The sequence below is a fragment of the Hydra viridissima genome, unplaced genomic scaffold (assembly GCF_058129835.1).
Source record: "Hydra viridissima isolate aposymbiotic clone 2 unplaced genomic scaffold, HvirCarnegie_v1 scaffold_6, whole genome shotgun sequence".
Classification (NCBI taxonomy): domain Eukaryota; kingdom Metazoa; phylum Cnidaria; class Hydrozoa; order Anthoathecata; family Hydridae; genus Hydra; species Hydra viridissima.
Window position 1 is genome coordinate 3,449,597 of NW_028324305.1, and position 26,217 is coordinate 3,475,813.

Consider the following 26,217-nt stretch of genomic DNA (forward strand, 5'->3'; position numbering starts at 1 on the left):
TGGTGTTTGAAGAAACTCATAGGGAGCATTCACAATATGGAAAAACCTTTTCCATATTGTGAAAATATGGAAATCACTCAGTGACTTAATCTCCTCTGAAATTGGTTTAAGGTTAGGGTTTCCGAAGGATGCTCCAACACGATCTGTAGTACTTCCAGCACTTTCAAATTGGAAGAGCCGGAGCCTCTTACTCTCTTTGTCTTTGTCAGATACCATTTGTGAGAAAAGAGCCAATGGAACAAGCTCTTCATTCATATACCAACTATGTCTGCTAAGAGCTTTTATTCCCTTGCCAGCAATTATAGAATCATGGTATGCAAACTGTTTCAGTTTCTTGACTAAAATCAAATTGTTGACTGGGGCATCAGCTGCAAGTGGGCGATTAATCCACCATTGCACGTAGACACTTACAGCAAACACACAGAAACGTTCTAATTTCTTGATTTGATTTTTAGTTGCAACTTCTGAATTGGGAAACTGCTCAATTATCTTTCCGGACAATAATACTATTTTCATAGTGAAGAGAAGTTTTGCCATCCATCTTTCTTTGTGCAAAGCTCCAGGGTGCTTCATGCTAAACTTCTGAGGTTCGGATCCTTTTGTAACTTATAGCAGGCTGAGTTCAATAAGTTCTTGGTAATCCCCTCGAGTGAAATTTAATGCTAGGAATTGACGGAAGCAATTTGTTAAGCTTTCTTGTTCCTTTTCAGTTGCTCTAAGAAGTTTAGGATAGTAAAAGCTTGCTTTATTAACTGGTGGAAGTTGTAAGTAGTGGCTCTTGAATCTGCAACAATTTATAATCATTATCACTAATTAAAGCAAGTCTATTTAATCAATTAAAAAATATTTTTACAATGATGTTGTTAAAGCATTAGGCTTACCTTTTAAAAAGTTGAATGTTTGGACCAGATGAAGCCTCTATATTTAATGAATCCCAACAGTCGCTAAGCATGACTTCTCCTACATGCCTGCGGCATGCAAACCACAACAAGGGGCGGTCTAGTTCTTTCTGCTGGCAGAAACGTGCTGCAGTATACTGTCCTGTGATGTAAAGAGTGAATTAATTAATTCTTTAATAAATCTATACCTAATAGCCTTACAATTAGTCCATTACTAAAACCTCCACTGTATTTGTAATCCTAGATTTTGTGCAAAAATTTTGTTGTTTTGAAATTTAACAAATTATTAACATTTCACAAAATTTAATAAATAATTGCTATGTTAAAGCCTAACTTGTATTTGAGGATGTTGTGTCGAAGACCATACCTATGATGTTTTTGTCGCATTTCCAATCTACAAGCAGATTTTTTGTTGCAACAGAGACAGCGTTACCATGTTTCAAATCAGCTTTTGTGGTTGAACTTGGAAGGGCTGGCACCCCAAGAAGTTTAGTTCCATTTACTCCCAATGCTAAAACAGGTAGACGATCGTCGGTGTCTTTGTAGTCCAGGGAAGCCATTAGTTTTCCGTCCCAATGTACCACCATTTTTGGAGATGGATTCCATTTGTCTTTTATTTGTTGGCTGATATGGGGCATTACTGATGTTCGATATCGGTGGGCTGAACTGGAACTTAGATTTATTTTTGAAACATCTCCGCAGACAGATATCATCAGACGTACGAATGAATTCATCTTAGTATTACTAATGTTATTCCTCACACTCCAGGCAATAACATTTGAATTCTTGAGAATATCATTTGGGACAAATATGTGTTCACCAGATTTAATTTGCCTTTTGTGTCGCCGTTCAATTTCAGAGCAGGTCTAGCTGGGTCCAGCAGTCCCCCCAACCGATTCATCACAAGAACAACTGGTTAACTCAAACTCATCAGTTTCTTTGAACATTATCGAATGGTCTCTTTTGGGAAAAGCTTTGTCATAGGTTCTTTTCTGCCTTTTCTCAACAACTTTTGAATGGGATTTGTCAATTCCTGAATAAGATGCTTTCCTATCAGTTATCATGCTTTGCATGAAAGCAATGCCTGCATCGATGGATTCTTTTTCCTTTGTTGTTTTATGTCGTTTTTGAACTTCCATATCTTGGAGAACAGATTTCTTATAAAATTTCATGGTAGCATCTAATGTTGATATAAATTTGTTGATTCCTGGGTTATCCAAGTGTCTTCGATTTTCATTGTATTTCATTAACTTCATAATTTCATTATATTTTTCTTTAATTATTTTGCCAATGCTGTTTCTTCCACTTAATGGAGGGATATTGACTTCAAATAATGCTTCAGGACATTATCAATTGTAAGAGATAATGCATCATTAAAGTTTAAACCCTTAAGGTTTGCAAGCAGGCAAAGTATTACTTGCTTCTTTGTTGGTAGTTTATGTCCCTTGATTTCCTTGTCATTGATACCAGGAGTGGTCCCTAATATCATTTTTATATATCGATCATTATGTCTAGTTTCCATTATGATAAATTTATATTACATATTAATCATTAGTAATCTGAAAAATAATCAAAGTTAGTTAAATAACAATACTAAACAAAGATAAAATAAACATTCATAAGATATTATTACGAAAAATGTATATTTTTCACAGTATCAAACTTTATGTCGCTTGTGCTAACTCATATGTGATCAGATTGCAGAAAAAAATTATTAGCAATTGTTTTTAGGCCCAAACGCCTTACCAAAAACTTGAACAGCTATCAACGACCAATTTTTGAGTTTTGTGGGGCGGCTGGGATGCCCTAATATATATATATATATATATATATCATTAGATAAAATTATCTTATTTTTACCTATTTGCATTGCATAACTTTTTTATGTTTAATTCTTATTTTTAGTTTACCCACAACAAGCTAGTATCATGGTTACTCCCTATGTTTCAACACATCCTTCGATTGCTGGTCAACTGCGATTACCTCCGCACGGTGGGAAAACGAGAAAACGTAAGGCAAACTGTTATAACAGGAACCAGTCAAAAAGAAAGCGACTTAGGCAATCAGGAAAAGAATATATAAATATGAGAGGCAAGATTATTTAACCAAAAAGTATTAAAAACAAAAGAGATTATGGAAATTGTTGCAAGTTTAAGTGTTCCGTGAAAGTTTCAGAAGACGAGAAAAAAAAATTATTTAATGGACTGTGGGGATTGTCTCAGATTGAAAAGCAATATTTTTTTGTAAAACTACTAAACGGTTTGATAAAAAAAACGACTCAGATCAATAAATAAAGTAAATCAAGAAGAAAATATACTTATTTTTACAATTTCTTTGTTGATTATTTCAAACATCGTGTATGTAAGGTGTTGTATGTATGTAAATCAAGAAGAAAATATACTTAATTTTTGTAAAACTTTTAAACAATTTGATAAAAAAAACGGCTCAGATCAATAAAATAAGTAAATCAAGATAAAAATATACTTATTTTTACAATTTCTTTGTTGATTATGTCAAACATCGTTTATGTAAGGTGTTTTATTTGTCTTCTTTAGGCATCAGGAGCAGGCAAATATCATACAATCATGAAAATAAGCTTGAAACTGGTATTCCTGCCCTTACAAAATGGGGGAAGCATTGTAAAAAAAAAGTTCTTGAAATGACTAAACAGAGTATAGAAAACCATATTAACTTGTTTCCACGAGTTGAGTCACATTATTGTCGAAGCATTTTCTGCAAGCAATACTTTGATGGTTCATTAAATTTAGAAACTTTATGATTTGTATTTAACATATTGCACTCAATATAAAATTTTACCAGCAAAGGAATGTATGTACCGCAATATTTTAACACAAAATTTAATAATGAATTTCAAAAGCCAAAAAAAGATCTGTGTGATACATGCTACCAATTTTGCTTTATTGAAAACGCAAGTGAAGAGCAAATCAAAAGTATAACAAGAATATTGCATAAAAAAATGAAACAAAGATCGAGAGAGATAAGGATCGGAAGTTGAACTCCCCTACCACAACCATAGTTTGTATTGATCTACAAAATGTTTTGAGCTTGCCAAAAAGTAATCTGGGAAACTTCTTTTGTAAAAGAAAGTTAAGTTGTTATAATTTAACAGGTTGCTCTTCGCTGAACCAAAAAGCATATTGTCTATTATGACATGAAGGTATGTCTGGTCGTTCCGGTAACGATATTGCAAGTGCTGTGATATGTATGCTAAATCAAGTTTACAAGGATCTTCCTAATATTGACAAGTTTTTACTTTGGTTTGATTCTTGTGTTCCACAAAATAGAAACAGTCATATGTAAGCTGGATTGCGTGAGTTTCTTATTGATCATCCAAATATTAAAATCATTGAACAAAGTATTGTGAGCCAGGGTATAGCTCCTTCAGGAATGTGACAATATACATAGTCAGATTGAGAAATCATTACATTTGGCAGAAATATTCAGCCCTCCCGTGTTGGTAAAAGCAATGTTGAATGTTAACAAACGTAAACCATATTTTGTATACCAAATGGATTTTTTGTATACCAAAAAGGACATAAAAAATTTCTCAAAAATTCCCTGTCTTATGAACTACAAAAAGGTTCCATACTTTAATGTCAAAACACTTGTATATAGGTCTAATGGTCCTGGTCACGTGTATTTCAAGAATAGTTTTACAGATATTTATAAGGAGGTACGGCTATCTAAGCCAAAAAACACTAGAGGATCAGGAAGTAATCTTGAAGAACCATCAGTTCAATTGGCATCATGTTTTCGACATAATATTAAATTTTCTAGTGAGAAAGTAAAAGACATTGTTTTTATTTACCCATACATGCCATACATTATACATTATTTAAATAGTTTTTTTTTTCAACTCTTCATCCGGAAACAAATTTCATTTTAATTGTTTTATTTATATACTTTAGTTATGTTATGCAACATTCAGTTTTATTTTGTATAAGGTTCATTCAAGCTGTTGTTAACATGTTATTTGTATTAAAAACTTTGTTTATTTTCAATAAATCTTTTTAGATAGAAATGATTTTCTTTAAATAATATAGCTCTTGTTAAAAGCTGCCCATCCTTCCAGAAGCAATATCAGTTGAATTCTGTCAAAGTAGCAATAAGAAAGCTAATTATATCATCCCATCCATTTAAGTTTTCCAACGAAGTGTTTTAGGTTTCTATATTTGCGTTTAAATCCCTAAGTTAAAAGTAATTTGTTGTAATTCATTTGCTTTTCTTAAAATGTTTAAATTGTATTTACTAAAATATGGAGATAGCACAAAATAATATTAACGCGAAATGTATCTATCGAAATTATCTCCAAACAGGGTCGGGCCGTAGTAGCAATTTGAGCAACTTACTTTTTTTTTCAAAACAAATAATTATTTTTAGTATTTTTCAAGTATTGAAAAAAGTTTTCATTGATAAAAAATATATTGCCAGTTCTACTACATTACAGTGTAAAACTTCAACTTGATTTATCTCAGTTTAAACAAATTCAGAGTTAGAACAAAATAATTCTAACTTGACGATATATGTACATTAGGGTGTCCCAAAAATACGAAAAAAAAAAAAAAAAAGTTGTACACACCAAATTCTTTGTCTATACACTTATAGAAGACCACTAGTATTGAAAAAAGGTTTTTAAGATCACTTCAAGTGCTTACTGTAGAAATTTGAAAAAAGGGATTTTATTAAATATACTGATTTTTTTTAAACTCAAATATTTCCGCTTCTTCTAAATAAAAACTTACTCTTTTAACAATTCTAATAACTGTAGTTTTTTATAGTTTAAACATCTGTAATCATTAAAAAAATATTGGTAGCTTTGTAGTAGGATATGGTGGCAACTCAATAACTTAGTATTATCACACTTTTCTTGATCACTGTTCTAAATATTAAGAACTTTTAAAAACAATATGTATATATATATATATATATATATATATATATATATATATATATATATATATATATATATATATATATATATATATATATATATATATATATATATATATATATATATATATATATATACTGATATGTTTTTAATACAATAATTATTTGAGTATTATTTTTGTACTTTTTTGACAATTAGTTGTTTTCTTTGCAATTATTGATTTTGATTAAACCAACTTTATCTTATTTAAAATATCGACTTGTGAATACACCAACTTTGAAAGCCGCAATCTTGATTAAATAAGGTAAACAAACTTAAGCCAATCGTTTTTTTCTGATAAAAAAACAACGAATCAAACTGTTACTCTTTACAAAAGAATATTTTGCGTAGTTTATTATTACAAATTAAATATTGATAAAAATTAATTATAAAAAAATTAAAATATATTTATGTTATGGCGAAAAGAAAGAAGACTGCTAAAATAAAAAAATCCAACTATAATGTTAATTTAAACCCGCGTCGACCACTTTACATTCTCAGAAGTCCAATTTCTGTTTTTCCCATACATCAACTACCAACAAATGGAACAGTTCTACGATATTATCAGTATGTTATTACAGAAAAAAGTAAAAGGTTCAAGTCTACCCAAGAAAATTTCTCTTGCAAAACAAAGAGTGGGAGTAGGGATATGGTTTGCCATGACAAAGATTTTTGTTATGAAAGTATGGAGATATGTTGCCTTAGAAAAGTTGTAAACATATGGAAATATGCTGGTTTTGGAAAGTATATAATTTCTGAAGTACAAATTGTTAAAAAATTTATTAAACTAAATAAACTGTACATTTCTATGCGAAATACAAGTCATCTTTCCTGGAACACAATTACCAAAAAAAAAAATCACGAAAATCGGTTTGAAGAATTTCTTGAGAATTTATTTGATATTTCTCAAAACAACATAGAAGATAAAATCAAATCAGATAAAGATATGCCAAGATCGAATGATGCAGTTATAGAAGATTTGGCTTTTCTTCAAGATCAAAGAACAATGAGGAGAGGTGTAATAAGTGATAAATATGACATTGATATGCAGCAAAGAGTTGAAAGGAGACTTAAAAGGTATGAAAGAATGAGATCTTATGATGAAAAATGTAGAGTTAATGAATATTTTGGATTGGATAGAAAAGTTGATTTTGAAATGGATGAAGTGATCTCTCATAACTCAGATGAATTTGAGGCATCAGGTAAATGATTTCTCAAATTTTAACTTTAATTGAAAACTTTTAAATAATTATTCTTAATAATGGTTTAATTAAAATTTATATTTACTTTATAAAGTAATTACTGCTTTTTGTTACTTAGGTTCTGCTGCTCACCAATCTTCAGTTTCTAGTGATAGTGATTTAGATTTTCAAGAAAGGGGTGAAACCCAGCTTCCAACACACACAAAGCTAAAGCGTCAAAAACACTCTAAGTTGGGCTGTTCAGAAATTGCAATAGAGTTTGACAGAGACAATCTTATATTAGCTACAACACCTGTTAGTGTTAGATGCGGAATCAGCATTCGCTCACAAACAATGTTTCTAGGAGCTGTTATTAAAGCTTTAGGCGGAAATGTCAATGACTTAAATATATCTAGAAGCTCAGTAGCTAGAAGAAGATTCAAGTATATTGAAGATTTAGGTAGATTTGTTTACATTCAAAATATTTATATTCAGGGTGTTAGCTAGCCCAAAGGTGTATATTGGGGAATTCACAATGGTTTCAAAATTCCTAAAAATCAATGACTTTTTTTTTTTATTCTTATTTTGAGTTTTTTAGAACAATTTCTTGAAAATTTCCAATATTTTCCTGAACAACAACAATAAATATTCCCAATACAGCAAAAACGTGGTATAATGTTTAATTTTGGCTAACACCCTGATGTTAAAACAATCAATAGTAGTTATAAAGAGAAATAAATTCTTTTTAATTTAGGTACCACCATCAGATCAAGCTATTATGAAGAAATGGCAGGAAAGAATTTGATCTTGCACTTTGACAGTAAGTTGGTAAAAGAAATAGAGGAAAAGTTAAAAATTACTGTTAAGAAGGAAAGGGTTGCTATATCTGTTACCAGTCCTGAATTTACTACAAAAGACGATCGCCTACTTGGAATTATACCTGTAGAGAGCACTAAAGGAAAAAATCAAGCCATTGTTATTCAAAACATTTTAGAGTACTTTGAAATAGCGGATAATATAATTGGAGTCTGTACTGATACTACATCAAGTAATACAGGTAGACTAAACGGAGCTATAATAATAATAAGTAGAATTCTTAATAAATGTTTGTTTTGGTTTATGTGTCATCACCACATATATGAACTTCATATAAATCATGCAATACAGGCTATCACTAAAGTTAAATCTAAGGGTCCAAGTAAATCTATGTACTTGGCTTTTCAAAGAAACTGGGAAACTTCTCATGAATCTGTGAATTCAAGAGTTCCAGAACTGAAAAAATTTGATTGGAACAAGCTTGAAATAGGTAGCAAGCTTCACATCTTGGCGCTAGCAGCTAAAGATTATGCAAAGTATTCATTAGAGAATAAAATTTTTCCAAGAAATGACTATAATCACCTTGTAAAATATTTGGCTTTTTATCTTGGCGTCGAATCTGATAAGCTTAAAGAATTTAAAATTCATCAACCTGGAGCTTGTCACGAAGCAAGATTTATGGCGGATGCTTTGTATATTCTTTCACTAGAGATGACATCCACTGTTATAAGCTTTTTACCTGATGAAAATAAAAAAGAAATAGAAACATGTGCCTTTATTGTTGCTGTTTGTTATGCTCCATGGTACCTTAAATCTAGATGCGCTCAACACGCTGTACTTAATGATTTTAATGCTTTTAAAGCAGCATATGTTATCAAGGATGAATTTAATGCTGATATTGGTAATGCTTTGATTAAAAGTTTTCATAAACATTCGTGGTATCTTTCTCCAGCAATAGTTGTGTTTTCACTTGTTGATTCTCACTTGGAAATGTCTGTTAAGTATCAGATTTTGAATTCATTAATTTCTTTTCCAGTTCCAGACCAAAAAAGTATAAATATGGAAAAACCTAATCCAGTTTTAATCTTACCAAACAGCAAGCTTTCAGAACTTGTTACTGCTGATAGCTGGCTTATATTTTTACACCTTGGAATCACAAATCAAGTTAAAGATTGGGTTTCTTCTCATCCCAACTTTTCAAAAACTGAATCATATGGTGTTTTTGAAGTTTTTGTTAAAGGACTTAGTGTAACTAATGACTGCGCTGAAAGAAACATTGGCTTAATAAACGACTTTTTTAAATATTCTCAAAAGGAAGAACAGCGTCAAAATATACTATTGATAGCAAGAGAGGAGAGAAAAAAAGTAACAAAGAATGTAACTCAAAAAGAACTTATAAATATTTAAAGCTCTCTATATGATAATATTAATATATATTAGTGGACAAAATAATCACACTGTTATTTATTTTATTTTGATATTTTGAAAAGCTAAAAAATAGAGATTTTGGAATTTTACAGTAAGCACTTAAAATGATCTGAGAGTAATTTTTTAGCATGTATTTGTCTTCTGCCTTAGTATAGACAAGGAATTTTGGGTGTACAAGAGGAGTTTTAAAAAAAAGTGTTTTTTTGTATAATTTTGGGACACCCTAATGTACATGTTTAAATCAATTTTTAAAAAAATAGTTTCCTCATTATTTGTAAAAAAAACCCTTCACTTTCATTACAATATTAGAAAAAAAAGATAAATAAAAATACATTGTAGTGTGGCAACAATCCCAATATTATGTATTTTCAAGAACATTCCCATGTATTCATATTCAAATGGAATCTGTAAAAATGGAGAAATCAAGAGAGATTTTCTTGATCATATAAATGGTATTTATGACCAACTGTTGGTTACCTACAACCTAGGATTTGGAACTGAAAGTGTCAAGATGAATTTATATTTGTAATGAAAAATGTATAGCAGGATTGTTTTTTGTTTTTTTTTTTACTTTGCTATTGACTTTTTTATTTAATCTTATATTATACAAATATCTTTATATGAATTTGTTTCAATAAAAGACTTTTCCCGTAAAAAAAACTCATTGTCGCTATTTGTTGCTAAGTACATTTCCCGATAAACGGCCTGAAATCAACGCCTTAATTATTTTTCAAGTTCGACTTCAGCGCGAAATTGAAATTTTCAAGTTTCGTTTACGCATTCGCTTCAGTTCGTTTATTGCATTCCACCCTAAAAGCTCTTGCATTCCACCATGAGTTTAATTGTCAATTAAAACGATTAAAACAAGATACCTCGTAATTAGTGATGTGCGAAATTCGAAATTTCGATTGTGAGTTCGAAACTGACCTTTAGTTTCGTTTTGAATCGAACTTTTTTTTTAATTTCGAGCCATTCGAATTTTAGAAGTATAGCATCTTTGTTTCGAAGCGAACTCAGGGTTAATCGAACTTTATCGTTTAAAAGTGAAAGAAAAAAGTTATACAGTACCACAATGGCGGATAGTAACGATGGTAATTGTGAAAGTATTGTCTGGGAATTTTTTAGTAGGCAAAAAACGAATGGCATTAGAAATATAGGCATATGCAAAATAGGAACATTCAAGTTACATGTTTAGTGTCCAACAAGAGCAACAACAGGTTTTTATGCTCACTTACGTGCTGCTCATCCGAAAACGCATAAAGAGTGTGTAGCGAGAAATAAAGAGAATCGTAAAAGAAAACTTACGGAACAAGAACTGAAAAATGAAAATAACAGGCAAAGTAAAGTTGCTAATTTTTTTAGTAAGAAAGCATATTGGTCGTCTAGTCATCCAAATGCCATCGCTATAACGAATTCGGTTGGTCGCATGCTTGCTCTAGACATGTTGCAAGACGACTTTGTAGAAGGCAGAGGATTCAAAGAACTGATGAAATTAATGGAATCATAATATCTGGTGCCAAGCAGAACTAAGTTTTCAAGATCAGTTGTACCTAAGTTATATTGTAGTGTAAAACAGAAAACCGATAATGAAATATATCGACATTTTGAAGGTATTCCTTCATATTCATTCACGACTGACCTGTGGACTTCGAGGGCGCAAGATCCATTTATTTCTTTCTGCCTGTCATATGTAAGTCCTTAATTTGAGCTAAAGACATTTGCATTAGAAAACAAGCCGTTTCCAGGAAAATATACCGGCGAAAGCATTCTTGAATCTTTAGACAAGACCATCTAAACAAGATAATTGGGAACTTCCTCGGACTGTTCCAATTTATGCGTTACGTGATAATGGCAGTAATATGAAGAGCGCCATGAATCTCTCACAACCATTTTATGATCTTTCTTGTTTTGATCACACTTTAAAATTAACCATCAATGATGCCATGAGTAAAATTGATGAAATGCAGACTGTCCTTTCCAAAAGCCGTCGTATTGTGTCACATTATCACCATAGCTGCCAGGCTACACAGAATTTGCACAGAGAGCAGAAGCGATTAGGAAAGGTAGAACGAGAACTGATAATCAATGTTGCTACTAGGTGGAACTATGATTACTTTATGCTGAAGAGATTATGCGGAGAAAAAGATGCTATATCTGCAGAGCTAGCAATCAGTGAAAAAATTGATATTTTGACTAATGCAGAATGGAAGCTTGCTGAAGGTTATCACACAATTCTTGCTCAATTTGAACAAGCAAGTAGAGAATTATGTGGCAAGAACTTCCCAACGTTGTCTATGAAAATTCCGGCTTTGCATGGCTTAAATCAGCAATTGCAGCGATTCATCAATGATCCTTCATATAAGGGTAGTGGTGTACTTCTTGTTCGAAAATTAAAGTCGAAACTAGACCGACGATTTCCGCAATTCATATCAGCTTTGCCTGATGCAGCGTGTACATTTCTTAATCCACGCTACAAATCCATCTTCTTTTCTAAACAACAGTAAGCAACTGTTGTAGACAATCTTCATCAGTACTCTAAGAAATTCCGATCTCGTAGCGGTACTGGTGTTGGTGAAGGTGGACATGTTGCCTTGAGCGACCATGACACGAGCTTAATACAATCCCAAAACTATTACATTTTATGTTACGTGATTAACACAGATTAAGACTTGATGGTAATGGCAATGGCCTGCAGTTCAGATTTAACTTTCAGATTTGCTGCATTTTGGTTTAATTTAATTACAGATGAATAATAAAACAATAAAGCATAGGTTTTCATTTCTGTTTGCTATTTTAGTTTTACAGCTATTTATATTATATAATACTTTATAGGACCTGCACTTCCAAAAGCTGGTGCTCCCGCTCCTGCTTTTAGAAGTGCTGGTCCTGGTCAAACATCAGCTGCAGCCTCCAAGCCAAGCAGTTTATGGGATGACTTCGACTGCATGTTTACAAAAACAACTGCAAATAGGATGCTTCCAGTTGATGATGCAGCTTCTGTGCAAGAGGAGATCAGAATGTATATGATTGAACCTCCTATTGGAAGGAATGCCTATGTTCTTAATTGGTGGAAATTAATCATTACCGTCGGCCGAAACTCTCAAGATTAGCGAGGGCATTATTGGGTATTCCAGCAACCTCTGTAAATTTGGAGAGATTGAACTCGACGTCTGGTAATATTGTTACAAGAACGCGATGTAATCTGCTCTCTGAGCATGTGGCTGAACTAAATTTTATTCACGAAAATTTGTAGTAAAGCCGATAGCAGTAGCATACCAATGCCAGACTGCCCTGCCAGCCACAGCTAGTACAGTACACTGTAGATTTAGGTCTCGGACTCTATGGAACCATTGCCTATACATGTACTACTACTTTACATAACTGTATTGCATTTGCATTCATTATAGTATTGCACTTTTATTTGTATTGTATTATCTGTTAAATTATAAGTGTAAATATAGTCTTTGCTAAATAAGTCTATTAGTCCTAGTCTTTATTCTATGCACTGCATTGCAAGCACTGATTTTTTAACTTGAATTATTACACATTATAATTGTATTGTATAATACTAGTCTCATTTGATTTCATTCACTGTTATTTAACTGTAGAGTCTAGTCTGTGTTGCTTAGTATTTTGTTTAATTTGTAAAACTGCAATATGATTGGTTATTGAATATAAAATGTGTAATGTTTCGTTTCCGTTCTGTGTTCTGTCACACACAATAAATTATAAAAACACTTGCGAATGGTAACCAAGCACAAATGGACTTTGCATTTTTCACAAAAAATACGACTATAACCTGACTTGCAATGTCTGCAGTGTTGCTGTTTTTCAGAAAAGTTAGGCAAGTGACCAACATTGTCTACGCAGATTTCCCGGAGCATTTACTGGTCAGTGTTTTTTCTTTTCAACAGATGTATCACTTCTTGGTCTGCCTCGACAAACTTTTTTTTTTCGTAACAAAGAATCTGCAATACGTGTTTTGAACTCTAATAGTTGAATTATGTTTTTCCTTATATCTCCATTTTGTTTGCAATGTCTTTTATACAAAATCCAACCTTTCACCACTGCAACATTAATACAATAATAAATAACATGCATACACCATTTTTTTGTACCTAGCTTTATTCTATACAATGCCATCAACATATCGCATAAGTCAACTCCACCCATATGTTTATTATACTGATGTGTCATATGTGGGCAAGACACTTTTACAATAACTTAATCTTTACTAGACCATCGATTAATTGAATCTCCTAATGAAGAACCAATAAATGTTGATGCTAGCTGTACCACTCCATTATCCATCCAACATATAACTGTAATGTTAGAATTAAAATCAACCCTGTAATCTAATGAGCCACGTCCCATTTTTTCTAGCTCTTTTTTTTAGACATTACTTTTTCAGCACCATGCAAGCGGTTATTACGAATGGTTCCAACGGCCCATATTCAAAGATCCTTAAGAGTTTTAAACAGCTTTATGCTTGTAAAAAGATTATCCATGAAGATTTTATGCCCAGTGTTTTTTGGCAAATATTTAACAAGTTTAAGCGCTGCTGCTCCAACTTTACCATATTCTTTAGAAATATCTGTGTCTTCTTCTTTGCCAAGATAGATAAAATCATACAGTAATCCACTAACTCTACATCGTGCCCAGACTTTTATGCCCCATTTGTGCGGCTTCTTTGGAAGATATTTTCTGATTGGACACCTCGATTTTGTGGGAATAATTTGTTTATCAATAGACTGACATTCTTCTTGTTCAACTAACCTGCACATATCAAGAACAGATTGCACAATTGGTATAACTTTGTACAGATGATCATATTCTGCCGTGCCTTTTTTCGGCATGTGTGTATTATCATTTGTATGAAAATATTTTTTTAGTACTTCAAATTATATATATATATATAATATATATAAATATACATGTATATTATATATATATATATATATATATATATATATATATATATATATATATATATATATATATATATATATATATATAATGTTTTTAAGCAATGGTTTTCGGATCTTAAGCAGTAACAAAATTTAACCAAATCTGCGCAATGTTGCTGTACAACAACAAAGTAACTTTAATCATTTTTACCCATCCAAATTATAGCTTAAAAAAAATTAAGTGTTAAGATAAAACAAAAATAAATAATTTTTATAATTTTTTTTTTCAAAAATATATATGTAAATACTAACATAGAATCTAAGAATTATAGAAACGGCTTTACTACAACACTTTCTCAACTTGCAAAACATTATTACATGCAAAGCATTGTTCAATCGAGCAGGAAAACAATTTAAATTTAAGGACTTATCTGTGATTAATAATTTTATGAAGTCTGTAAATTAAATGCAACCTTTGGTTGCTTTATTTTTTAACAATTTTCAACTGTTGTTGTGCAACAACACCGCAAAGTAAAGGGTTAAAAAATGATAATTAATCAAATTATTCGTTTTTCGCAGTTAAAACAGTTGTATTCAGAGCCGCCGAGAGCCTTCGAGCCGCCCGGGACAAAACCTTTTTTGGCCCCCTTATAGATTTCGCTTCATATATATACTTAGCATAGAAGCAAAAAAGTACATTATGCCTTTATAGCTACTTTAACTTTATTTCATTTTTTGCTAACTAACCGCAGCCTAAACAATTCCTAACTTATATAAAATTTTTGAGCTTTTTTCGAGGTAAAATTATAAATTACTTCATCATATGACAATGATTTCGCGAGATCATTTTCAATAGACAAGATCATAAGATTTGAAAGTCGCTCTTTTCCCATGGTGGCTCTGAAATGGTTTTTTATAATCTTAAGCCTACTAAAAGATCTTTCACCCTCTGCAACGGATATTGGCATTGTGTGAAAAATGATTAATTTCGAAAATATTCGTAAATTGCTTCGAAAATAACATATATATATATATATATATATATATATATATATATATATATATATATATATATATATATATATATATATATATATATATATATAGAGAGAGAGAGAGAGAGAGAGAGAGAGAGAGAGAGAGACCTATATATTTCTACTAAATCACCTTTAAACCAACGTAATTCTTGGAGCATTTGTTTATTTTTTTCACATTCTTTTACCCTTTTGGAAGCCAATGCCCTATTTTGGGCACCAGAAAGTTTTTTACGATTCATTATTAACAGTTACTGTAAATAACCGTACGCATCAATAAAATAATAGATTTGTCAACTACGCAAACTCATCAAAAAGTTATAAACTCAATCTCAAAAAGCTAATGTCATAAATCAATGTTTCAATAGTTAAATATAAATCTTAAACATGAATTACCATAAATAAGTTGATCGTAAAGAGTTGAAAAATATTTACTATTACTTTCTAAATTCTGAATAGAATTATTTCTAAATTGTATTCACAGTTTGTTATTTTTTCGAGGAACTAAAAATAATGATGTAATGCGAGTAATATACACATTTCAATTATGGCATTTTAAGATTAAAAAAACTATTTTTATTTTACTTTGGCATCTGACGCCCTATCGACATCTGCCGCCCGGGACAAACTGTCCCTTTGGCCCCCCCCCCCCCCCTCTTGGCGGCCCTGGTTGTATTAAACGATTTTCCGTGGGTTTATATTTCAGTCCATGTAAAGGATCTGAAGTTGTGAGGAGTAGATGGATTATATGCTGAAAAAGTAAAAAGAAAGCTACAGCCTGAAACTGTTCTTTGGAAACCGAATAAAACTGTTGAAAAGGCTGCTGTTAATGCTGAAAATTATTTAAAATAGTTTCTAATAAAAAATGTATATTTAATCAGATAGCAATCTCGCCCTGGAAATTTTGAAAATTTCGATTTTTTAAAACTTTTCGTGGTATCTTTTCTATGTCAATTTGATGAACGTGGGATTTTAAAGAGATTTTTATTATTTATCCATGAATTAATGGACTCTGGGTAATCAAACCCATTTTATTAGCACTTTTGTTTAAGTTTTGTTTAAGATTTTTTCTATTCTGCAAAACACCTTGTTCTTTTTTTTAGTAATTCTGCTTCCCAGAAGGTTCTACGTATTTCTTTTTGTTTTTATAATGCTTATTCTTATATGTAATTGAGGTTGAATTTTGTGCTGTATAAAATTGTGAATACATTTTCAGTCCCTCAAATTGTGAATATAATATTGGAGAGTGTATAGTATAATTTTTTTGCTTTACGAGATCTCTAAGAGGTTCTTTTATTTGTGTTGAATTTGGCTGTAAAGTTTTTCCACATAATTTGTATACCGTACGATTCCATCTTCCTACTACACTGAACTTTTATTCACATTCTGTTGAGTACAGTTCAACTAAATTTCCATGAGTTTTTTAAATTAGTGTATAAATCTATTAGCCGAAACTGCCATTTCTAGACTTTAGGGTCGTCCATAAATTACGTTATGTGCTAGCTAAGTGGAAGGAGGGATTGATTTTTCTTGTTTGTTACCCGGCCTCGCTCGCAATTGCTCTGAAATTCAAAAAGTTGGCTCGAGATATTTTTTTATTTTAAAGAAACAGTTTACACATTCAGTTAACACTGCTTTACCAAATTATTTGAGAAAGGTCTGATTAGGAAATGCGCTGATTTTCTTATTCTGATCATTAATACCAAAAGCCACGCATTTGATAGAAATTCATTTTGACCAGATTTTTCCAAAATGTTCACAAGTTTGTACTTCACAACAATCGTCTGGGTAAAAATTTCAGAATCCGTGCTTTTTTTTCGTAAACTTTTCTGCCGTCCTGATGTAAAGTAAAACGTACAAACAGTCACAAAAATGATCTCAATGATTCTTCCATAAAATATTCATTTGCATGAAGTTCTAAAATAGACTGTCTTGTGAGGTGGGAGAATTAAGGGGTATACCCCCCCAAAATATTCAAAAAGAAGGGACTACTTATGAACCTGGAGCTTTTGTGTAGCTGTTTCTTTAAACACAAATATTTATATTAGTGTTTTTATGTTAGATTTAAAGCTGAAGTGATTTATACACAAATTTGAACTTCTTTTTCTCAAAATAACAGTTTTTTTTTCGATACTCGAACTCTAGCAAATCATATCTCCCAAGCTATAAATGGTAGAGTGGTGAAATTTTCAGGGTATATTTTTATGTCTCGTACTTGCAACTTAAACTAAAAACAGTTGAGTTAGGTCTTTTAAATCAAGAAATATTTTATATTGTCCCTATTTTAAAATATTTTGATCAAAGACTATGGGCAATCAAGGCAAAAATTATATTTTTTTAGTTTAAGTTGTAGATCTTACTTTATAGAGTCTTGTGTCAAAGTTTCATTTAGATATATTAAACAGTTCTTAAGTTATCTTATGCTATAAAAATTGACTTTTTCTTGAATTGCAGCCATTATGGACGACTGCAATGATTTTTTAAAACTTTTTTTTAGTAAATTTGTACAAATTTTGTAGGATCTACTATAACATATATCGTTCAATTGCATGCAACACTAAGTTGTCATTTTAGGTTTATCAGGGAGCATACCCTTTAACAAAAAAAAACAACGATCAAAAAAGACGTACACAAGATGACTCGTCATCCCTTCATATAAATAAATAATAAAGCAAAAAGGATTAATTAAAAAACAACAACTATAAAAAAACGAACTCACAAAGACTTATTCAACCTGCCATAAAAATAAATGATAAAGCGAAAAGAAGAAAAATACTAAAAACAATGATCGGAGAAGACGTACACAAGATGAATAATCAACCTGTCAAGTAAGAAAATGATCAAATGGAAAGAAGAAAAGTTTAAAAAAAAAAAAAAACAACTGGGAAAATACGTAAACATGAAGACTCATTAACCGGCCTTTTAAATATATGATGAATAGTTATCGCAACCGAAAACAGCCAAAAACTATAAAAGCTCAAAAAGACTTTTACAGAGAGGAGGGAGACGGATTGAAGGAGGAACACGGAGTTTTTAAGAGAAGATAAAAAAGAGTTTTAAGAATGTTTTTAAGAAGAATATTAAAGACAGAGATTTTTTGTGATTGAAAAGTATTTGAATGAACAACAAGTTTTATGAGAGTACAAGAAGTAAGGAGTAAACTACAAGTTTTATGAGAGAACAAGAAGCAATTAATCTTCTTTGATTAATAATTCTTCTGACTTCTGTCTCATTCTTCCTTACTTCTTTTACAAGAGAAAAAGAAGTTAGGAAGAATGAAGCAGAAGTCAGAAGAAATGTTAATCAAAGAAGAATAACCAGATTTCAAATAAAGAAGAGATATTCCTATAAAAAAGAACAGAAAGAGAAATATTTGATAAAAACAGTAACGAACACAAAAGTTGGAGTAAGAGAGTATTATTTGTAGTTTAATAACGTTTTGAATAAAAGAATGCTAACCATTATACACTAATTGAGCGTTTATTGAATTACATTGTATTATAGAATTTACCGAGGTTGGCCTTTTTACACATAAGACCAGACCCTTACCTCTCTAAATCCTAAACCTTACTACAGCTACCTAAACCTTACTACAGCTACACTTTTACTTGTAGAATATAAATTGCTGTGGTGACCTGCGGTACAGCGAGTTATTCAAAAAATAAAAAGTCAGTGAATCCCATAAAAACCTTGTTTTCCTCCATTTTCGAACAGAAGTTTATTATATCAAAACAAATGAAAATGGCGGAAAGCGAGTTTTTTATGGACTCATTGACATTTTTATTTATTGAATTTGAGTTTTTTATTTATATAACTTGTTTTAATATATCAAACAGTTTCAAGCAACATAGTTTTGTCATCATATGCTACTTTAAAGTTTGTTAAAACGCCTATTGTTAACTTTGAACAACTTATTATTCGATAAGTACTACATTTTTGAAATAGCATTACTTAACAACTTCTGTATTTCCTGTAATATACAAGTAACATTATTTACTTAAACATTATGAGAAACTTAATTTGATAATTGTCAAAGAAATAATAGCATAAAATGTTAAACTGTTTAAAGTGAAAATTATATAAAGTACTCAAAATGTTTCTGATATATGTTTATGATTTTATTAACTTGGTGATTCTTAAAAATAATAGCAATAAAAAGATTATATGTTATCTCGAATATACGTGAATTAGGAGTGGATATATTAAAATTATGGAAGGATTTACTTAACGAAATCAAATAAAAGAAGAAAAGAACTTAGCAAAGAGAACTTAGCAAAGAGAACATAAATAAAGGCTACTTTAGCTACATTTATTTCAAAAGTGAAGAAAAAACTAAAACAATTTGGTAGAACTCATTGGCGTAGCTAGCCTGTTTGACACCCGGGGCCATTGATGGTGTCACTCCTTGAAAACGGTTAAAATTAACATTATGTAAATAGGAAAAAAATCAAATAAGCTTGAAATATGATCTTTATTTTTTCTTTATAAGTTTCAGTTTTGAAATGCTCCTCTCACATGAAGCCACAGACACACAGATCGTAAGAAATAACTGTAGGCTTAGTGAGAGTGTTGGGAGAGATTCAAGTTAACCCCAGTCAAGTATGAATTTTAAAATATCAAATATTGACCATTCCTTCGCTTTGTGGGTATCAACATCTGCTGCCGTCATGTGTCTTCGAAGCCTTGGAATTTCTTTTAAATGCTCTACTTCGGATACCTCATCATAGAAAGTGGTCAATTTTGGAACAGACACTCGACTCTTCTTCAGTTGCTGATAGAAGACTCTTGGCTTGAATAGCATCAAACATGTTGGCTACTTCCTTGATCGCTGTTGATCTGGTCTGCAGTTCAGAAATAAAACGATCAATACACTCCAGCATCGCCCTATTGTTTTCTTCTTAGATAGTGAGCCCAGAAAAGTCTTAATGCCTCTAACTTAGTAACTACTTTGTCAAGAGTTAAGTCTTTAGTCTGCAGATACTGCTGTGTCAAATGAATTTCCTCAAGTACAGCAGCCCAAAAGTAAAGGCAGCACAAAAACGTGAAATCACAGACAGCAGGTAAAAGACCTTGTGCTATTCCTCTTGTTTTCACACTTTCACGAAGATCACATAGAGCTTCAATCGCCGCCACACATTCATTAAGCTTATACTTTACCGGTTAAACAGCAGCATGATGTGCACTCAAGGGTGTTGTTGATAACCTTTTAACCGACATTGCAGTGTGTTCAATTAAACCATTCCATCGATGGGTGGAAGCAGCAAAGAAGGAATACATTTTGTCAAGAGTTCCAAAAATGTTACACATAAAGCATTTTCCGAAAAAGAGTGTTGACCACAAAAGTTTAGCTAATGGTCTTCGCATCCGTTAAAAGTAGCTTTCTTGTTCTTTCCTTTCAGAATGGCTTAAACACCTCCATGAATTCCAGACATTGTGGCAGCATTATCATAACCTTGCGCTCTGCATATCATTATGTCAAGTCCATCACTTTCTAAATTTTTTAAAATGCCTAAATAGAGGTTATCAGCTTTTTTTACCCTTTAAAGGAAAATATCCCAGAAACACATCTCTCACTTCAACTTTCCCGTTTTGGATTTTCACATATCTGATCACCTTAGACATCTGGTCAGTGTGTAATATGTCAGGTGTGGTGTTAAACATGATTCTAAAATACCTTGCAGCCTTTATATCAGTTAAAAGAATTTCCTTCACATGATTTGCCAGAACAGTTATAAATTCATTCTGAGTTTCTGGTGAAAGATAAGATACAGTCACAGATGCTTTTACTGTTGCAGATGTACTGTGTTTTAATATCATTAAGTGTTCTTTCAACACAGGGTCATATTTAGAAAGCATCTTAACTATCTCCAAAAAGAATCCTTTATTCAAAGAAGATGCATCTTCCTTATGGCCACGAAATGCTAGATTTTGCTTAGCAAGAAAAAATGTAATATCAAGCAACCTGTGCAAGATATCCTTCCATTTTTTTTTATCCCTATTCATTACAGCAACACAGTCGGTATCAATTGTTTTGCAAAGCTTAAGGCTTGCTGCAAATGTTTTCAATTTTTCAAGGCAATCTAGATGGTCCTCTGTTATCTCATGATTATGTAACTTTGGGCTCAGCTTCCACCACTGCTGAAACCCAGAGACAAATTTTCATGTTTGTTCTGTTGCATTAACGGTAAAGAGTCTGCAGCAAAAACAGTTTCTTTTCTCACTGACGAGCAAGTAAACCATCCATGGCCGCAGTATTTTCTCACCATTTGGCATCTTCTTGTAGAACCATTCTTTATATAGATGGCGCATATCTCCTTTAGTCTTTGCACCTTGCCTTGTCACAGTACTGAAAGGCCCATCCTTTTTTTGAAAAGAACAACTTCCTCTTTTTTATAATTTCAACTCTAACATGATCTGGAACAGGTGCATTCCAGAAAGAAGCATCAGATAAAATATTCCATTTTTTCTCATTTACTTGCTCAACACACTTATAGTATCATAATAATAATCATTTTCAGCATGCATTTCTGTTTCAAAGTCATTCATTGCTACTTCATTGTGTATTTCTGCATCAATCTTGTATGTTGTGATTCTCTTCCATTTCAGGCTTTAGTTGTTCTTTTGAAGATTGCGTGCTGTCAGGATTTGAGGAATCTATATCAATTGTAGATTGTGGAAAAAGACTATTTGATGAAACTTGGCCATCAATTGGTCTCCTGACATATTTAAGCATGAATCCAGTTAGTGATTTTAGTGATTCGCATCTTTTCTTCTAGCTTTTCGCTGCTAGCATCAACTAGGCCTCTTTGATTTGTGCACTCCATGTGGCATGATGGAATATTCTAAGCTAATATATATATATAATAAATCAGAGACTTAAAAAACTCAACTAAACAAAAAGATATATATATATATATATACTTTTGTTTAGTTGTATACAACTAAACAAAAATATATATATATATATTAAAGTATATATATTAAAAAATATATTTTTTAAGTCCCTTTTTAAGTCCCTTTAAGTCCCTTTTAAGTCATTTTCAAAAGATATATATATATATATATATATATATATATATATATATATATATATATATATATATATATATAACAAATATCCAAATAAAAAATAATCAAAAAGGTAATTATGATTTTAACATACATCGAAAAAAAGCAATAACAAATATTCAGATTAAGCCCAATTCAAACCACGATCCAAAAATCTTAGAAGGAATATTTAAAGGATTTATTCATCGAGCTTTATCAATTTGCTCTACAAAAATATTTAAATAAAGAAATCGATTTCCGAATAAATGTGTTTGCTGAAAATGGATACGAAAAGAAGATATTACGAGACCTTGCAAATATTGTTATAAAAAAACGACACTCAAATAATGAAATAGTTCTATCAAACAACGAAGCAACTATGGCGAATCCTTTGTTTTCGATCACAGCCTTGCATCTTCGAGGCATAGATTCGATCAGGTGATTAATGAAACTTTGTGGAATTGCGGCCCAGGCCTTTTGGATTTGTTCAAACAGCTGATCCTTATTACGAACACTTTCACGATTAAGTCTGCGGTTGACAATCTCCCACAGGTTCTAGATAGGGTTGAGATCCGGAGATTGAGGCGGCCAATCCATCACCGATAGGTGCTTGTCTTGAAACCACTGCTTGACTACTTTTGCAGTGTGTTTCGGATCGTTGTCTCGCTGAAAAACTCATTTTATTGGCATATTCCATTCAGCATGAGGTAACATAACATCTTTCAGGATATTTTTATACATGAAACGCTTCATTATTCCATCGCTTCGATGTATTGGATCTAGACCGTTAGCAGAAAAACACCCCCAGACCATTACATTGTCTCCACCATGCTTCACGGTCTTATGGCAGTAACGAAAATCGAGGCGTTTTCCGGCCGGTCGACGTACACGGCAAATGCCATCGCTCCCAATGATGCTGAACTTCGATTCATCGCTGAACAGGACAGTTCGCCATTTCTGCACATTCCAGTCAGTATGAGATGTAGCAAACAGGAGTCTTTTTTTCTGGTTTTTTAGTGAAATCAGCGGTTTCTTTGCAGGGCGTCGAGTAAACAATCCGGCTTCAACAGCACGTCGTCTGATTGTTCGGTCCGATACAGGCAGCTCTAATTGCTTTTGTATCTCGACTGATGATATCCAGGGATCCTTCTTGACGGATCTGACGATCATAGAATCCTCTCTAGAAGTGGTGGAACGCGGTCTTCCACCTTTTTTATCTGCTGCCAACTTCCCCGTAGAGCGATATTTGGAACATAGTCTTGATACGGTCCATTTTTTTTCACGCGATATTTATCACAAATACTCTTTTGTGACATTCCACTTACGTAATCGCCAATAATTTTCTTTCTTAGTTCCAATCCAAGACTGTCGGGAGCCATTTTTGCACTTGAAGTCATAAAAATAATAAAAATAAATAATCACGCTTCTCAAGGCTTACCGTGTTACATTTACGTTGTGATGATACAATAATGCTCTGCGGAACACAACGTCTTGGTTGGATGTGGACTGTATTGATGTAATGAAACACTTGTTGTATTTCACTTCTTGTATTGATGTTCTTCGATAAAACGCTTTGATAAAACTCACTTCGATAAACTGTCTTGATAATACTGGCTGATTGACTTCCATATACTGACTGAATTACATGTCGATTTACATGTCTCTTATATAGTAAAATGAACCTGTGTGAACCTGTTCTGGAAGATTCTAGATGCCTCTTTTCGATGCTCCTGGAAGCTTCTGGATTTGTCTGGATGCTTCTGAATGTTTCTGGATATTTCTGGAAGCTTCTGCATGCTTCTGGAAATTTCTGGAAACTTCTGGATACTTCCTTTAATTATTAAAAAACTTCCGTGATATTGAGACGGACCAGACTTACGAAAATGAAACAAGCCAAAAAAGTCGCACTTGTTTTGTCCGCTGCAAAATGGCACTTGTCAACGAAATTCTGCCTGTGTGCTGTCACCTGTCAGCTGATTGCTCATGTCATGGCATGCTATGACTCCAGACTCCTGAATTGTTTGCTGTGGTAGTATAGTTCGTTTCGTTTTTAAGACGTAAAATTAGGAATACTTTTTAGCATTGTTCGATGTTGGTTGCAAATGTTTTGTCCAAAACTGTATATATATACAGTATTGTGAAAAATTTAAGAACCACCAAAAAAACAAATCATAATTTATTTTTATTTTTAAATTTTTATTTGACTGAATATATTTTTCTGGTAAAAAAATAATAATAAATTTTAGAAAATAGACAAACAAAATGAAAGACAATAATAATGATAAAAACTTTTAAACAATTTTAAAAAAATGTATTTAAAGTTTTATAGGTAATTTTTATCTAAAAAAAAAATGTGAAAAAGTTAAGAACCACAGAACAAAAAACAGTAATTTTTACCTAATACCGCTTAATTCTACCATGAATTTTTAAGCACTCATTTATACGATTTGGGATTGAGTCTATTAAATTCTCTAAAATATGTTTGGGAACATTTCCAAGAATTGCTAGTAAAATATTGCGCAACTCCTCAAGGCTCCTTGGTGCTTTCTTGGCAATCTCTTTATCAAGCCAACTCCAAAGATTTTCAATGCAATTTAGATCTGGGCTATTTGGTGGCCAAGTTAGACACTCAACACTTTTGCTTTCGAACCATTCAGAGACAATTTTAGTCCTGTGACATGGTGCATTGTCTTGCTTGAAAATGAACAGAACGCTTTGCTCAATTTCATTAATTGACGGTAACAAGTTGTTATCTAAAATATCGACGTAATAAATGGAGTTGAGTCAACCATCAAATAATTAAAACATACCGAGACCATAATATGTCATCTTGCACCATATTCCAACCGACCCGCTACCTTGTTTTGTTCTTTAAACGATGCAATCGAGATTATATTTTTCTGAAGACTGCCTGCGAATCATAATTTGCTTTTATCAATCTCTATATTTATCTCATCACTGAACATTACTGTCCTCCATTTTTGTTTAGACCATTCTTTGACGCTTTGGCAAAATTCTTTTCGCATTCCTATATGTTGTTTGGTAAGTCGCAGTTTTAGAACAGCTTTTTTCCATAATGTAATGTTAGCTAATAGTTTCCTTCGCATAAGTGATGCCGATGCTTGACGTCCATTTGAAAGCTTCTATTGCCTTCTTAATTGATGCGACGGCATGGTTCAATTTTTCTTTGCAAACCTGATTTAAAGGCGATCATTATTGGGTGTCGTCAAACGCGGTCTTCCAGAACGATGGCGATCAACGTAAGATTTCGTCTCTTTGAATCTTTTGATGATTGTTAGCACCGAACTATGTGATCGCTTTATTATTCTTCCAATTTCACAAATGGATTTACCTTCCTGGTGAAAATGCACCACTTTTAAACGATGTTCATAGGTAATAGCTTTTCTGCTCATTTTTTCAAAAGAAAAGAATTTTTTTTTGTTTGAAATTAAATACTTTTATTGGTTTTTTGGTAATGACTCAGGTCGTTGATAGAATATTTAAACAAAAAAGGTAAAAATAAATTTTAAAAAATGTTTCCGCCGCATTTAGCACAAAAAATTCTTTGTGGTTCTTAACTTTTTCACAAAAAAAATATTTAAAAAAATAACACATAATATTTAATCCTTATTTTTACAGGTACTATTAATCAATTTTCAAAAAAAAAATTTTTTTTCTCATGTTCTATTTAATATATTTGAAAATAAAGACAATTTTATTATCTTTAGAATAAAAATTAGTTAAACTTATTTGAAAAAAATATTTTTTTTTTTAATGGTTCTTAACTTTTTTACAAAACTGAGTGTATATATATATATATATATATATATATATATATATATATATATATATATATATATATATATATATAGACATATATATATATATATCACACATATATATATATATATATGTGTGATATATATATATATAGACATATATATATATATCACA

General features: G+C 31.8%; 3 protein-coding genes and 2 pseudogenes across 3 annotated transcripts; 3 read left to right on the plus strand and 2 right to left on the minus strand.

Annotated features, from left to right (window-relative positions):
* The first annotated feature begins 3,558 nt into the window (after positions 1 to 3,558).
* LOC149886659 (uncharacterized) lies at positions 3,559 to 4,806 on the plus strand (annotated as a pseudogene).
* Positions 4,807 to 5,952: 1,146 nt separating this feature from the next.
* LOC149886660 (uncharacterized) lies at positions 5,953 to 9,296 on the plus strand. The gene is made up of 3 exons (XM_090091751.1): positions 5,953 to 7,052; positions 7,171 to 7,491; positions 7,786 to 9,296. The coding sequence occupies exons 1-3, from the start codon at positions 6,266 to 6,268 to the stop codon at positions 9,252 to 9,254; spliced, it is 2,577 nt and encodes an 858-aa protein (XP_089947877.1). The 5' UTR covers positions 5,953 to 6,265; the 3' UTR covers positions 9,255 to 9,296.
* A 1,042-nt stretch (positions 9,297 to 10,338) lies between these two features.
* Positions 10,339 to 18,571, plus strand: LOC149886661 (zinc finger BED domain-containing protein 4-like). The gene is made up of 3 exons (XM_090089568.1): positions 10,339 to 13,165; positions 13,672 to 14,082; positions 17,791 to 18,571. The coding sequence occupies exon 1, from the start codon at positions 11,135 to 11,137 to the stop codon at positions 11,777 to 11,779; it is 645 nt and encodes a 214-aa protein (XP_089945694.1). The 5' UTR covers positions 10,339 to 11,134; the 3' UTR covers positions 11,780 to 13,165; positions 13,672 to 14,082; positions 17,791 to 18,571.
* On the minus strand, positions 13,730 to 14,131 carry LOC149886662 (uncharacterized). The gene has a single exon (XM_090091404.1). The coding sequence runs from the start codon at positions 14,129 to 14,131 to the stop codon at positions 13,730 to 13,732; it is 402 nt and encodes a 133-aa protein (XP_089947530.1).
* Positions 18,572 to 20,564: 1,993 nt separating the features above from the next.
* Positions 20,565 to 25,082, minus strand: LOC149886663 (zinc finger MYM-type protein 1-like; annotated as a pseudogene).
* Positions 25,083 to 26,217: the final 1,135 nt, after the last annotated feature.